The following is a 14,997-nucleotide window of genomic DNA, read 5'->3' as shown; positions in this document are numbered from 1 at the left end:
GAGGCGAGTGCAGATGTTACACTCACACAGGGGAGCCTACATGGCCATTGCTCACTGCAGCTGGTGTTGGCTGAGCCGTACCACCCACAGCCCTATGCCAGGTAACCAACTTTCTGACCCCATCCCCACAATCAGTTCAAACTACTGAGGATAGCACTCTCCAGAGGTGTTGTTTTGAGCATTCAGAGCTGAATGCACAATCGCTAAAACTAAAATCAGAGCTCTTAAAAGAGCAGCTCTGCAATTGCCTTTGCAGGGCTTTGCAGAGCAAGTGGGAGCAGAAGCAGAGGGAGAAGACCAACTCCTTTTCCCTTTAGAGGGCAGTGGTGTTCATCTTACAAAAGCTGCTTTTCCGAGGAGGGAAATCCCTCATCGATAACATCGGGTCAGCAGCCGCAAGGCAGCGGCAAGGAATAGGGACCAGCTCTGAAGTGGTGCCGCTGCTTGTGCTGCGCCGTGCAGGACAGCATCTCACCCTGATGTACTTTCTGCAATGCTCTGTGCAGGGGCTCATTAATTTCCTCTCATTTTCATGCACAGTAATCAGACAAGTAATTACGGTTCCACCAAGAGGCTTCCTTTCTCCCACCACACCATGAGCACAGCCCAGAGTGCAGTGCTCCATCGACGTTTGCCAAATTGCAGCCTCTCTTCAAGCCAGATGATCCCTTCCTGGGAGATTTACGCCAAACCTATTCAGAGAGCCAAATAAGAGCTGATTTCAAAGGCAGTACTAACCTTTTCATGGGTTTGGGTGAGGCCTCCCTTTCCAGGTTGGACGACGCGTGCTTCACGTGCATGGCGTTGTAGGAGGTGTGGGTGTACTCATTTTCATCGCTGTAGTCGGGACCAAGTAACGTTCGAGCCCATGTCCCCATATCATAGGGAGGCAGAGTCCCCCCAAATTCAGAGGGCAGGCATTCAGGATGTATTAGCTGGTGAAGGCTGTTCAGGTTGTTACCATGAAGAAAGATCTTTAACAAATAAAAAAAAAAGTTCAAAGTCATCATCAACTCCTTACTTCATTAAGTACAATAATAGCAGCACTAATGAGGTGTGGAGTGTCATTAGTTGACACTGCAGTTTCAGGTGGGAATTTCAAAATCTCTCAGGGCTGACTTAGTTGGAAGAAGAGAGGGGATTGACTTTGGGGTGGGCAGCTGAAGAATTAGGCTGGCATTACTAACACTTCTGAAAACTCCGATTCTCTTGCTTTTGGCACATGACAATTTCAGTTCCTTAGGTTCCAGATCAGGAGAAATGGAAGTCAGGAATTATGACTGATTATTGCTACTGTAAGAGGATAGAGGCTTACGAGAAGAGCAGTGAGAAGGGAAGGGTGACAGTGGAGCTTACTGAAAGCAGATGTGAAGAGTAGGGCTTCAGTGTCTGAGAGGGCCACCAGCCCTGCACCCCAGGCCAGACATTTCCCAGGGGTGTATCAGGCTGTGTCACCACTTTGTGCTGCTTCAGCAACACGTGTTTCTCTAATCCCTCTTTGCATTCAGGTTGGTCCTATCCTTGTCCTGCCTAGTCAGACACAGCTCAGGGTGGGCTCTGGGGCCTCCTGAGGGATTATTCAGATGTTGTTTGATAGACTGCAGAGAACAAATGGCTAGGATGACTGCAGGACCACCAATTCACTTGGGTTTCACTGGAGAAGATCTGCCTCTTCTGCAGTGTGAGCAAACAGCCTTCAGGCAGGGGTACTTTTTGTGGAAGCAAGTGAGTTGCATGTGAAAACAGTCACCCTGCTGAAGGAATGAAACAGGAATTTTTATTCCCACAAAAAGAGTTGAGCTGAAGTTTCCCTCGCTTGCAAGTAATTTCAGCCAGGCCTGACAATCCCTCCACATTGCCAATTCTCTCTATCCCTGAGCATGTCCCAGTAAAATGTATCCACACTTTGTTAGTGACAACAGATTTCTGGTCCCTGGCTGAGTTATTCATTCAATCCAGACCATTCCAAACTCTGGTTTTTAATAACAGCAGCAATTCTCTGGTACCATATGGAAAATGCAGAGAGAAAAAGAAGCAAACAGGCAGCTAGATACTTGGCTAATCCAGGTCTGCAGGTTCCTCTCCACCCCCAGCCCCACCCCCGTCTAATTACCCTTTTTCTTGTCTTGTCTTTGAGGAACGGTTTGATTAGCGTGTACAGGGCATGGATGTACCAGGGCTGATTGACAAAATGGACTCCTCCAAAACGTGCAGGAAAGCTGTCCTAGAGAAAGAAAGAAAGGAAGGCAGTTAGGAGATGCAGTGCTTTACTCCGGCAGTCAATAGGATGAAAGTTGGAGGAAAAATCTGTCTCCATCTGCAAACGAGCACAGGGCCTGCTGGGAGGGGGCAGGAGGGAAATGGAAAAACAAAAAAGATGCCTGGAAGCGTTTGTATCAGTTTCCTCTGTGGGCAGAAGCAGTCCCTTTTCCCCTCCACACACTGACACATCAATTGCCGATGAGATGCTGAAGATTTAAAGTCGGGTCTCCAACCACTTCTCATGAACATTTTTTAACTCCATCAGGGCATCTGACTCGGCCGGCCTGGGAAGTGAGAGGGGGTTGATGAGCACCGCTCCCTCGAGGGGAAGCTTTCTAATTTCTCATTGTGCAGCGCAAGGCAAGCCCCCAGTTCCCACGCACATCGCTGCTCAGAGCTCACCTTTTCACCCTTCGGCCTCCCTGCCTCCCCCTGCTAAAATCATCATTACAAAGGCTGACCTTTCGGGGTGAGCAAGCAGCATATTACAGGGAGGAGGATGGGTGGGAAATGCTGATAAGTGAAGGTGTGGGGAGAGCGCACCATGACAGCACCATGGAAACTGCCGGAGCCGCGCTCGCTGCCGCTGCCAGGCTCAGCACAAACAGCCTCGGCATTAACATGCAGGGAGCGTCCCGCTGCCGAGGGCTCGCTACAGCATCCTGCCCTGCTCCACCAGCCTGGCACGCCTAAGAGCAGAGGAGGTGGCTGGAGTGTCTTTAAAGGTTATTGTATATTGTGAAGGGTATTTTGTACCTACGATCTTATCTAACAAACGTCAGTCAAGGAAGAGCCTAGAATTTTTTTTTGCATGGCATAAATAATGGGACGACCGCTGCTCCTGTATGCAAACACGCTTCCAAGGGGAGGAGACGAGCCTGTCTCACCGCTGTGAAGGGAGATGCTGATGAAGCCGTCCTCATCCTGTGTGTGCTCCTAACCCCTACAGCTCAGCATGAAAAGCAGAGTATAATCAGGTCTCTTCCTTCAGGGCTTTGGCTCTGGGACTAAGGCAGGTTCCTTCCCCCCACAATTAGCACAGGGTGTCCTGGGGCTTTCTCTCGCCTTCCTCCCGAGCATCAGAGATTGAGCACAGCTGGTGAGAATACAGGGTGGATTTGTGAGATGATATGAAAAAGTCCCCTTATACACCTGCTCAGTAGAGCTTCTGTGCTGCTTCAAGGTCAATTTTTTCCCCCAGATTTAGCAATATGTATGCATACAACACCTCCTGCAACCCAGGGCAGATCATCAGGACTCTCCATACTCTTTAGCCATGGATTGCCCTGGCAGTCATCTAAAACCATACTAAGGTAATGTTTGTGAGCAGCCACAGGCATTAAGTGATATCTTTTTCTTTTGCTGTGCTGTGGAATAAACCACTTCCACCTCAGACAGGTCAGTTCATATGAAATCATTACAAATCTGAATATTGGATGTACTGTGAAGGACTACTGGGTAATCAGGCCAGCATGCAGGAGGACAAGCAGTGTAGCATCACAGATGATCCCATTTTAAATACCAGTAAATGATGAGTTGAGCTTTTGAGACCCCCACCTGGTCTGGGGTCCTTAGCACAGGAAAGATGTCAGCATGTTAGAGTGAGTCCAGAGGAGGGCAAAAAAGATGATCAGGGGAATAGAGCACCTCTCCTACAGAGACAGGCTGAGAGAGTTGGGGTTGCTCAGTGTGGGAAAGGGAAGGCTCCAGGGAGACCTCATTGAAGCCTTCCAATACCGTAAGGAGGCATATAAAAAGGAGGGAGAGGGACTTCTTATCTGGCCACATAGTGATAGGACAACGTTTTAAACTGAAAGAAGGTTGGTTTAGATTAGATGTTAGGAAGAAGTACTTTCTTAGTGGATGATGAGGTACTGGAACAGGTTGCCCAGAGAAACTGTAGATGCCCCATCCCTCCAAGTGGTCAAGGCCAGGTTTAATTGGGTCCTGAGTAACTTGATTTAGTGAATGGCATCCCTGCCCATGGCAGGGGGATTGGAATTAGATGACTGTTAAGGTCCTTTCCAACCCTAACCATTCTATGATTCTGTTCAGTGATTCTATGATTCTCTCTGAGGATGGCATATGTTCAGTTGGGGTGTTCATTTTCAATAAAGATGGCTGTATTTCCTCTGCTTTTCATTCAAGTTTAGGATGCAGATCTGACTGAGATAAAATACTGCAGTGCTGCAAGTTGCAGTGGCTTCAACTGAGGGCTGAGAAACTGCTGCAGAGAATCTGAGCCCACCTAGAAAAACACATGGGCTGACAGAAGTGTGAAGCCCAAAGTGATTTTCTACCATGTGATAACGTGAAATTGTGTTTTATAGCAGACCATAAAATGCCCATCACATGCAAAATTCACAAATTCAGTTGCCTTCCTCACACATGGGAATGAAGATTTTATGTTTTGGAACTTTTCACAGATTATTCTGAAAAAAAACCTAAGACAAACTGGAATGCTCCATATTCGCCTTTATTTATTTAGTTATTTATTATTAATTCTATGTTTTTCAAGATGGCCATCCTACAAGTTGTTTCTAAAAGGAAGACATTTTAAACACCTTTGCTCTTTGGGAATAAATTGCCACAGTGGTTCCCAGGCTGTACTGAAGCAGCAAAGGTCAGTGTAGAAAATCCAACCTGAGTCTGAAGCACAGGAGAGTAAGGAAATGAGAGATTGGAAGCAGGGGAATAACTTTAAGACACAGAGATTTATACTGACCTGAAAAATAAAAGTTGTTTTGCCTTCTTGCTGGAATGCACAAATGATATTAATCATAATTTTTAGTAAGAAACATCAGTCAGGCTTCGCTTTCAAGGGAGAACATGTATTTTTTAGAACATGTTGACCAGCTTTAACAACACCCATAAAGGCCCAAATACTGAGAATTATAGGAACCTGCCAGAGATTTAAGATGGCAGTCTGCCTCTAGAAAAGGTCTAAGGAGAAGGATGCCCTTTCCTATATAGAAAATTAATTTTCTGTCCACCCAACACAGATTGTTGAGTCTATAGACTAGATTCTATCCCACACATCTGTAAGTGTTATAGGACAGCCCTTAATGTAACAATTTTATTTAAAGGCAATTGCTGTCTTTTAATTTTGAAGGCACACCAAAAATGCACAAAGACCCTTGAAGGAAAGATGATAGTCAGAAAAAAACCCAACCACCAAAGAACATTTTTTTTATGTGTGTAACTTTCTGCTAAATTTTGTTCCTTGCCCTATTAAGCACATTAAGTTCAATTTGACCTTCATCCCTCAGTCCACCTGCATTTGTAAGGCTGTCAATTAGAGCAAGGACAAAGACTTTTAAAAAAAAAAAAAAAAAACCACCAACGAAATTTGATATGGGAATCATCCAGACACTGTTTGGAACTGCAACATACTAATTTTGTAGAAGTCCCTAATTAGAGCAGAGCTGTCTTGGAAAGAAAAGCTCCTGTCTGGAGGTCTGCCTTGTGCAGCTCCAGGAAGATGTATGAGACATTTCCCACACCCCACTTAGTGTCTCTGCTGCTTTCCCTGGGGCAAGGTGAAAGTAGCTGAAATTGATTTTCTGCTGGAGAGCTTTTGCTTTTAGGAATTCTCATTTGATTTCTCATGTCTTATGATTCCTTGGGAAGGTGTATTTTATAATGAGGTACATTTTTTGGAGTCTTCTGTGAAATGGACCCTGGGATTATGGAGCTTTTTCTTAACCTGATTCCATGTCAAAAATACCCAATCCTGAGGATATACGTGGGTTTTATTCCAATGTTATAAATGAAATACAGTACACATGAATTGATCTAATTATTTTGGGCACTACTGTCTTCTCCTCTGAAAACGAAGCTGGACATATTAGCACATTGCTCAGCAATGAAATTGCAGGGTAAATAAACACATCCAACCCAGTCCTAATCAAGCTAACCTGCTTCTTAGCAATAGCAGGGAATCACAGAATCACAGAATGGGTCAGGTTGGAAGGGACCACAGTCATCAGGTCCAACCTCCCTGCTCAAGCAGGGTCATCCCAGAGCACATGGTGCGGGATTGCATCCAGATGATTCTTGAGTATCTCCAGCGAGGGAGACTCCACAACCTCTCTGGGCAATCTGTTCCAGTGTTTTGTCACCTGCACACTAAAGAAGTTGTTCCTCATGTTTAGGTGGGACTTCCCATGCATCAGTTTTTATCTGTTCCCTCTTGTCCTATTGGACTCGTTGAGGAGGCATCTGCCTCTTCATTCAGGTCATGGATGAATAAGTTAAACTGAACCTTGTGGGACACCACTAGTGACAGGCCTCCAACTCGACCCTGTGATACTAATTATGGCCCTCTGGGATCTGCCTTTGAGCCAGGTCTTAAGACACCTCACTGTCCACTCATCCAATCCACACTTCAGTGAAAGAACTCCAGATATCTTCTTGGGCAGCTGGCTCACTCCACAGTCAGACCAGGCCTTCTTCACTGGGACTTAAATTGAGCTAAAGTAAGGGATATATCTAACCATGCTGCAGTGACACCTTCCCGAAGCAGTGTAGGCAAACTGAGAGAGAGAAAATCATCCAAACACAGAGTTTGAGTTGATTTAATGAAAATGGGCCATTGATGGGACTGTTCTTTTGCCTGATTTGTCTTTGTTTTGCTTTATATATTTGCTTCTTTGCTATTTTCAATTTTATTCTCCTCTTTATCGTGCCAAAAGAAAAAGTAATGAACACAGTGGAGCTGCCACAGACCCCCCAAATCCATGCAGTCTTCAATACATCTTTTGTTTCAGATTGAAGAAGTGTCTCCAAGCTTGCAGGTCAGAGCAAAATGTTATGGGGATCATTGTTATATCCCCATTGAGCCTGGCACTGAAAGCCCTTGGTACATAATATTCCATGAAATAGCTAAGGAGTGATGTTTGGAAGCTATGAGGTGAATGAGAGACAATTGCTCTTTCTTTCTGCCTGTTCTTGCCATCATGACATCTATTTCTTTTGGCATGAGTATGCAACAGAAACCATTTACTATGGTGTTGTTTGGAACTGCCTGAAAGCTAAAAATCAACATGATTTCCAGCATATCCTCGCACCAAAGGGGTCAGGAAAACAAAGCCATTTTTGGAATACAAAATATAGGGATGAATCCAACCTGATGCTCAAGGTCATTCCTTTTGAACTACAGGAACTGACATCATACACCAAAGACCTGAGCTCAAAATCCATATTATAGCATATTTCTAGGTTACAGAATGTCTGAATTTTGAGACAAAAGCATTTTTCAAATTCTTTCATAACCCTTTCTAATCAGAAAAGCAAGCACACATCTTGCCATCCCAATGAACTTGAATCTCAACCAACTCGCCCATCTACTGAAAATCCAAATATAATCCCCTTTGAAAGAAAATAATTGCCCTCAGATTCAGGAAGATATCAGTCATAAACAAAACTGTTTAAAGTGAAATGTCATGTAAACTGAGGATAAAAACAGCTTCTTCATGCCTGTGCACTTACATAATCAGTCCCCGAGGTGGATTAAAGCTCCTACAGATCGTATTAATAGTTCAGGAAGATTTTATTAATAGTTCAGTGATAGTTTCTCCATGGAGAATTGCCATGAATGTGTGATTTTAATGGATTGGCACAATAAGGGAAGGAGGATTTCCACTCTTCAGCTCCTCAGCTTCAGATCCAAATTCAGCCTCTGAAAGAGTGACAGTGCTTGAAAGTTGTTCCCTGGTTTTATGATTTTGTCAGATATTGGATAGGCTGTGTCCATCAACAACCTGCTCCTGAGCATGTTTGAATGAATTCCATGTAATGCCCTAGGTATGGACAGAGTGGGCTGTTGAATCGTGCATGCTAGGGAAGAAGGCAAAGTGTCCTCCCATCGGTACAGCTTCAGCTTCTAATTTCAATGCAGCTCCTAAGAGATGGATGTTTAGCTTGGCAGGAGGCAGTGGGAGGCAGCAGCAGAACCAGGGCCATGAGGACCTTGGGACTGGGCAGCTCCTGCACCTCTACAAGTGTTCCCTGGGGCTGCAGGAGCTGGGGCTGCTCTCCCTCACCTTCAGCAGTGCCTGCACTGATCCCAGGCACGTTTCCAGTCTCCACCCCAACAAGTTGCTTGTCTTTCCGTTATCTCTTTTTGCTCCCCTGTGTTTTTGAAGAGATGGGAATACAAAACGAATGTTGCCGGTGGCAATAATTGCAAATCGTTTGCTTCTACCTTTGCATGCCCTCAGAGTACACAGGGCTTGAAAATAGCTGCAGAGTAGGGGAAAACCAGGAAAAAAAAGAGACATTAGTGCTAGCAGTATGGCAATCCTGACTTTCTTGAATATGACCATAAAAAGAATTCTTGCGATTGTGAAGAATTCATTGATTTCGGGTAAGCTGTGACTGTAACTGCTCACACCAAAACACTCTCTTTTCTTTGAAGTACATAATAGCAAAGGATTGGAGAAAAACCATGGGAAATTGTGAGTGCTTGGTTTATTTTTACATCTCATGCCCACATATGTAGATGAGGACTCTCTGAAGTACTTCTGTCAGAGAAGTGGAACTGAAAAATGAACACTGGGATGCATTCTCCTAGACATTTTTTCATTATGTTTGTTATCTCTCCTGCTACACTCAGTAACTTTTAAAATTCAGTCATTTGCAGTGGGTTTCTCCCAGTCATTATTGCATACTAGTGAGGTCCTACAGAGCATCTGTTCATGGGTGTTGGCAGATGGCACCAATAAATCAGGTTACAGAACACAGATTTGCTCAGTAAACTTTGATTTGTCCTGATAGAATCATGCTGTCATGTCATCTGGTCTAACAAAATAACTTGTAACCTTGGGGCAGAAGGGGGATTTCTTCACTACCTTTTTGCAAGAAACCCTTTACTGAACCAGCTCAGAATAATTTAGGAACAGAAAATCTCCCAGAGGCAGTGACTCTGTTGGATTGACACCATATCCTGGTGCTGCTTTTTTGCTTGGCTTGTACCCCTCTTTTACACACTAAAGGTAGGGAGTAAGGCTCCCTCCAGAAACAAACAAACAAACAAAAAAATAGATAAATAAATTATATTGAGAGAGAAACAGCAGATTCATTCAGGGGGTTGGCTGAGGAGGTTCACAGAGAAGAGAGGAATTCAAAATATGATTAAAAAGTAAAACTGAGAGTACTGAGACACTAATTTGGAAGTAGCCCACGCATGTGTGCAAGTGAGGTGCTGCAGTTTGCTCTAGATTAGGTCATATAAGGCAAGGCCACATCAGGATGCCTCTGGTGGAGCAAGAAGAGTGACAGTCACCCACTAACCTAAGGAGGGGTAGCTTGGGTTACAGGCAGCATGGGAAGGGACATGAATTAGCTGGAGGCTATTTTTCAGAGTTAGTTTAGGAACTTGGTATGATCTTTGCAGCCAGCTCCAGCAAACCAAGCTACATTGTCTCCAGTGTTCTGATTTTTGGTGTAAACTAGCTCAGAAACCAGTTTATATTCAGCTTTCCTAAGGCAGGGTGACTGCAAGCTGAGTTGCTTCTATTCCTGTATCTCACTGAATGTGAACGTCTGAAATTAGCTGTGGGGGAAGGGAAAAGCAGCAGGAAGATCAACAAAGCTGAAAGCAGTTTTGGGCTTAATTAGAAATGATAAAGTGTGCTGGGCACAGAGCAAGCCTGGCCTGGAGACTTGCTGGGTGAGCACAGGTGCTGCTGGCTGCAGTGTGTGCCCACAGGCTGGCTGGGATGTGTCACACTCCCTGCAACACCAAGCCCTTGGCTGAGATGACCTGTGAGCTTTGGCTGGTCATTCAAAATCATAACAATAAAGGCCTCGTGCAAACTTTGGGTTTCTGAGAGAAGTGACCTCCCTCCAATCCTTTCTCCCTGACACCAGGAGACAGTTCACTCCACTTGAGCTGCTGGTGGGTGTTAGTGGGTGTGAGCTGCTCTCAGTTTTGGGGGTGTGGTAAATAAGTAGGTTTCTTTCGTAGCCAGATTTTAATGCAGGGCATTCTGAAGTAAAACGCCCACCAGCAGAATGAGCATCTCTACCAAAGAGAGTCAGCATTAAGACAACTTTAATGAAGGAGCATCCTAATTCCCTTGCACTTGGAAAAGAATCCACCCAGGAGCGCTGGGGTTAAAAGTTTGGCATTGAAAACTTGACCCAAAAAATGTTCTATTTTTAATGTACACTTTTGGAAAAAGTATAGGGAGAATAGGGATTTTTTTTTTTTTAAGTAATTTTTTTAAAGTTAAGCTTTAAACAAAATTAATTAATACCATTAACCACTGTAGCAAAGAACACTCCCATTTTCTTTAGCGGATGTTATTTGAAGCTCTCTCCTAGATATTTCTTTTTCCATAGACAAGCCTTGAACTGATCCTGAAGGGCAGTAGATCTGTGGGACACTGTGATTGAAAGCACGGGGGGTGAAGGAGTTAAGGCAAAGAAGATTGCACTGAGGCAAATACAGAAACATTTAAAAAGCTGTTGAAAGGACAGAGGTAGTGCATGCAAAGTCAGTCATGAAAAGCATAACATACAGCAGCTTACTTCTTGTCCAGTACTGAGATTTAAAACAAAAAGCCCTGTACAGAGAGTGTCTCTTTAGATATACATTGTTATGCTGAGTATGCTGAGATTCTCTACATTGTCTATGTAAAATATTTATTCTACATTTTCCTCTTTTCTTCACATTACCACTTGCTGTATATATATATATATATATATATATACACACACACATATACATACTCTCTGCCGAATTAGCTGTGTCTGAGCAAAGGGCAATGAAGGCCAAGCTGCCATGGTGAGGACAAATGCCCACAGCCTTAGTTAAAGTCAGCCAAAGAAAAGCAATTAAAAAGGTCTTGTGGCACTTGCATTGCTTCTCAGGAGACCTATTGACTTTGCAGATAAGCTTTTCATCTTTGCCTATGGAAGCACCAAGGTATTAAACAGAATTCCTAAAGTCACATTACACTTGTGTTGTGATTGAAAGCAGATGACAGAGAAAAGGAGATTTTATTATTTATAGTGCTAGGCAACCTATTTGGTGCTGAACAGAAGTCTGATCTAGCATGGCTTGAACAATGCGTGGAATCATCTTAAAAGCAGCATGGAAAGGAGATTATAAACTATCATTGTGATGAGATTATACCCTAGCTTGGTCAGAAGAAAATGATCAAGCAATTTTTTCCTTGGCAACTGTTGACTGACTGAAACAAAGTTATTGATGGAAATTATTCCTTTTCCAGTAAATTTCTTTGCATCTAGCAGTAAGTCAAAATAATCCTTTGTGTTGACTCCTCTGTACAAGTCCTTGTAGGTATCATAGGCTCCTAGCACTCATTTTGTCAGAGCTATCTGTTAAACAAGAGCTAGATTCCCATCTTATTTACTAAGAATTTCATATTTTACTCTAATATGTTTGAGATGGAAACCTCATTTTAAAATGGAAGTTTTCCCTTCACCTAGCTCTTGCACAACCCCTTTTTAAAACAATTTTTGTGGTCCCTGTCAGCCTTGGCAAATGTACTCTGCTAAGTGTCCCATGGTGAAGATATTTTTTCAATTCTTTATTCTCTTTCAACAGGAGTGTGTGTTTGAGAAAACCCAATGACCTACCTTGTTTTAAAGGGAGACAAAATGTAAAATGCCTGTGCAGCTGGGGAGACCCAGCTCTTGGTGGATGCAGTACGAGGCAACTCACACTGCATCAGATAAACACCTGACAGCAGCAACACCTTTTCCTCATATACAGCCTCTTACTCTTCAGACCAAAAGAAGCCAGAGAAAAAAACCCACTCTTTTATTATTTGCAAGGTTCAGTCTCTGTCCTTGTTCCAGTCTGAGTGAGACTGCTTTGCTGTCTTATCCTCTCATGCTGAAGGGAAAATTGGTTTTGATATTTGTATTTCACAAAGTCCCTCATAGTCACCAGACTGATTTAAAAGGAGCAGACCAATGTGTCAGGTCTGCAATAAAATATAATCTCGTTGTGTCTGCCCTTTTGTGATCTCTTCCTCTCTATATATATTTTTTTTAATAACAGAGCAGTGCCTTGGTAATAGGAAACCTGATCATAACTTAATGTCCTTGAAATAGGTGTTGATAATAAAAAAATATGAATAATATTAAAGATGCACATGGAAAGATTTAAAGATACATTGTGGAAAATATATTTTTAGGAGAGCTGTTTTTACAATATCAGACTGCATTTCAAGTTTCATGACATTGTCAACCACATGTATTTAAGAAATGAGCTATGAAGACCATTTTTTTTAGTGGAGCTTTGTACTATGCAGTACGAAGAACACACTGATGCTTTTCCCCTGTGGTTACAAAAGCAGGCATTGCTAATAGCACCACCAATAGCTAAGATTGTCTGAATGTCTGACTTGTTGCAATGTTGCTGTAGCTGCACATTTTGGGCCCAAAAATTTCAACAGGGAGCTAGACATATTTTTATGGCAACAGTGTTGGAGGCTGGGGGTGGGGTAGGAGTTTCTCCATGGGCTTGGAGAGAAAAATACTGTTTTCTGCACTTCAAAATATTTCTATGATTATTGGAGGGTGGAGATTTAAAGCTCAGAGCCTTTGGAGCATGGACCTAACCTTTCACAAAAGGTTTTCCTAGCACATATGGCTTTAATGACACAGAGAGGATTTACACATACACAGAGATACACTCTGTGTATGTGTATGTCCAAACTCACTGAAGGAAGTGTGGAGGCTGAGATGTTTCATAAGTTGGACTAGTCATAGTCCAACTTGCCTTAAAAGCTATGATCAGTCAAAATCCTTGGAGTTCATTAGCTGTGTTCTCCCAACAGAGAGGCTGCAGCCCCAACCCACAGGTAGGACGTAGAGCTCTCCCTGCAGTGGTTTCTCCCAGAGAAGTCATAAAGCACTGGTGTAGTCAGGGCCCCCTGAAGCTACACTTTAATACTTAGATTTTTCCTTTCCTAAGTGCGTGACTTTGCCATTTCAATGTTCTTTTTGTGTTGTGTTCACCACCTAAAGCAATGCTAGGCAACAGTCAGTGCTGCTCATCACATAATCACTCAGAATCAGGGCTTTTGTCAGTTTGGCAGCATTAAATGTCACATAAATTTTGTAGTCTTTGCTACACAAAATACAAGCTTATACTCTCTGTAACAGCTCTCTCATTTCCACAACACATCCTCCCTTCAGCTCACACTTCTTATTCCCCACTACCTTGCTTTATTGCCACCTTAACTCTGACTTAAAAACAGCTTTAAAAGATAGTAGTAGGAAAATGGTTTCTGGTGTCTGTGTAGGTGCAAGAAAAGCAGGGCACTAATGAGTGCAATTTCTCAGTCTTTCCATTATCACAAGCTAAGCATGGATATCAGACAGTGGACATAACAGCAGGTCACTGTTCAGTCCTTTGGCATCCTGTGTACTATCATCTGCTCCCACTACAGACTCTAACAAGAGGAGTCGGAGGGTTACCAGTGAAGTTTACTGCCTGAATGATGCTTACACTGTCTTCTCCAAAAGGTTATTCTTAATTGTGTTTTCAGGCACCAGGCATCAGTCTGCAAGCTAATGATTCCTTCGCTCTCTGGGTCTATTACTTCAAAATTTGCTCTGGTTATTTTTTTTCAGGGCCAAGAGCAGGGAAAAAAAATTCTATGAATTTGCTAAAACCACAGTTCACAGGAAGGTGCAACCCCATTTCTCAGTCATCTTAGATCAAAAAGCCATATAAAAAGCCATACATTTTCATCCTCCTCTTTCTTCCCACATTGGACTAAAGTCATACATTAAGTACTGCTACATGAAGTCTTAAATGAATTAGGCTTTTTCCAACCAGAGATTGAAGTATCCTCTGACATATCTCTGGAGGTCATTAAATTTTCTGGGTAGATACAGGACTGCCTGTCTGTATCTTTGAATTCTTTGAAGGTTTCCCATCAACAACTCTTCTCACCTAATTGCAGGCAGCAGCGTATCCTCCTTATTAAAAACCAAGCACTGAGTACCAAGGCATTTGCAAATAACTTGGTGTCATTAACCTTGAGTTTAGCAAGACTTTAGGCATGGTGGCTTGTATTGCCCCTCTAGCAAATTGGAGAGATTTTGTTTGGAGTGGTGGTGCTTAGTTCTAACTTCAAAGTTTGCCCCACTTTAAGTTATGAATGGGATCTGATCCCTTCCAAACTTACCACATGATTCTGTGGTATTTCATATGTGCAGGTACATGTGCATCTCAGGTTGTCAGACTGTTCCTGCCCTGTCATGTTCCACACTTGCTGTTGACTGATCACTGGTTACTCAGGGCTTCAGGCTACAGTTTCCATTTAAAGCTGAAGCTTTTATCATCTTTATAATATGCTGCAGAATTTATTATAGAAATAGGCAGGAAAGTAAGGCTTATTTATTATCTGCTTTGCTGCAAAGCCCATATTATGAGCAGAGATGACAGCAATAAACTAAAGAAAATAACCTGTTCAGACCAGAAGAAAATCTGTATCATTAACTCCCTGCATTGAACGGTTGTTCCAAGAATGAAGGATTTCCTCGTTGTTAGGAATGTGCCAGGTGAAGAGAAGTTATCAGATAAGCTGCATTCCCCATTAGCTGCTACAGAATGTTGCACACATGGCAATGCATATTAATCCCACTTACATCCACCAACTTAATTAAACCTCTCCATTATTGAAATCTATAACTGGCACAGAAAGGTACCAGGGCTTAGGAAAGAGCGCTCATTTATGCTCTTCA

The 14,997-nt window shown here is 43.0% G+C and overlaps 1 protein-coding gene across 1 annotated transcript in view; it reads right to left on the bottom strand.

Moving 5' to 3' along the window:
- CLVS1 (clavesin 1) overlaps nt 1-14,997 on the bottom strand; it is a 92,372-nt gene that overhangs the window by 20,056 nt on the left and 57,319 nt on the right. Inside the window, exons 3-4 of the mRNA XM_069004834.1 lie at nt 2,114-2,224; nt 739-974 (exon numbers count right to left, since the gene is read on the bottom strand). Coding sequence (XP_068860935.1) covers nt 739-974; nt 2,114-2,224 — 347 coding nt within the window. The remainder of the gene's footprint in view (nt 1-738; nt 975-2,113; nt 2,225-14,997) is intronic.

Source organism: Aphelocoma coerulescens, chromosome 2 (assembly GCF_041296385.1).
Source record: "Aphelocoma coerulescens isolate FSJ_1873_10779 chromosome 2, UR_Acoe_1.0, whole genome shotgun sequence".
In the NCBI taxonomy this organism is placed as follows: Eukaryota; Metazoa; Chordata; class Aves; order Passeriformes; family Corvidae; genus Aphelocoma; species Aphelocoma coerulescens.
The sequence above is the reverse complement of the archived record's forward strand: the minus strand, read 5'-3'. Positions and strand labels throughout refer to the sequence as shown.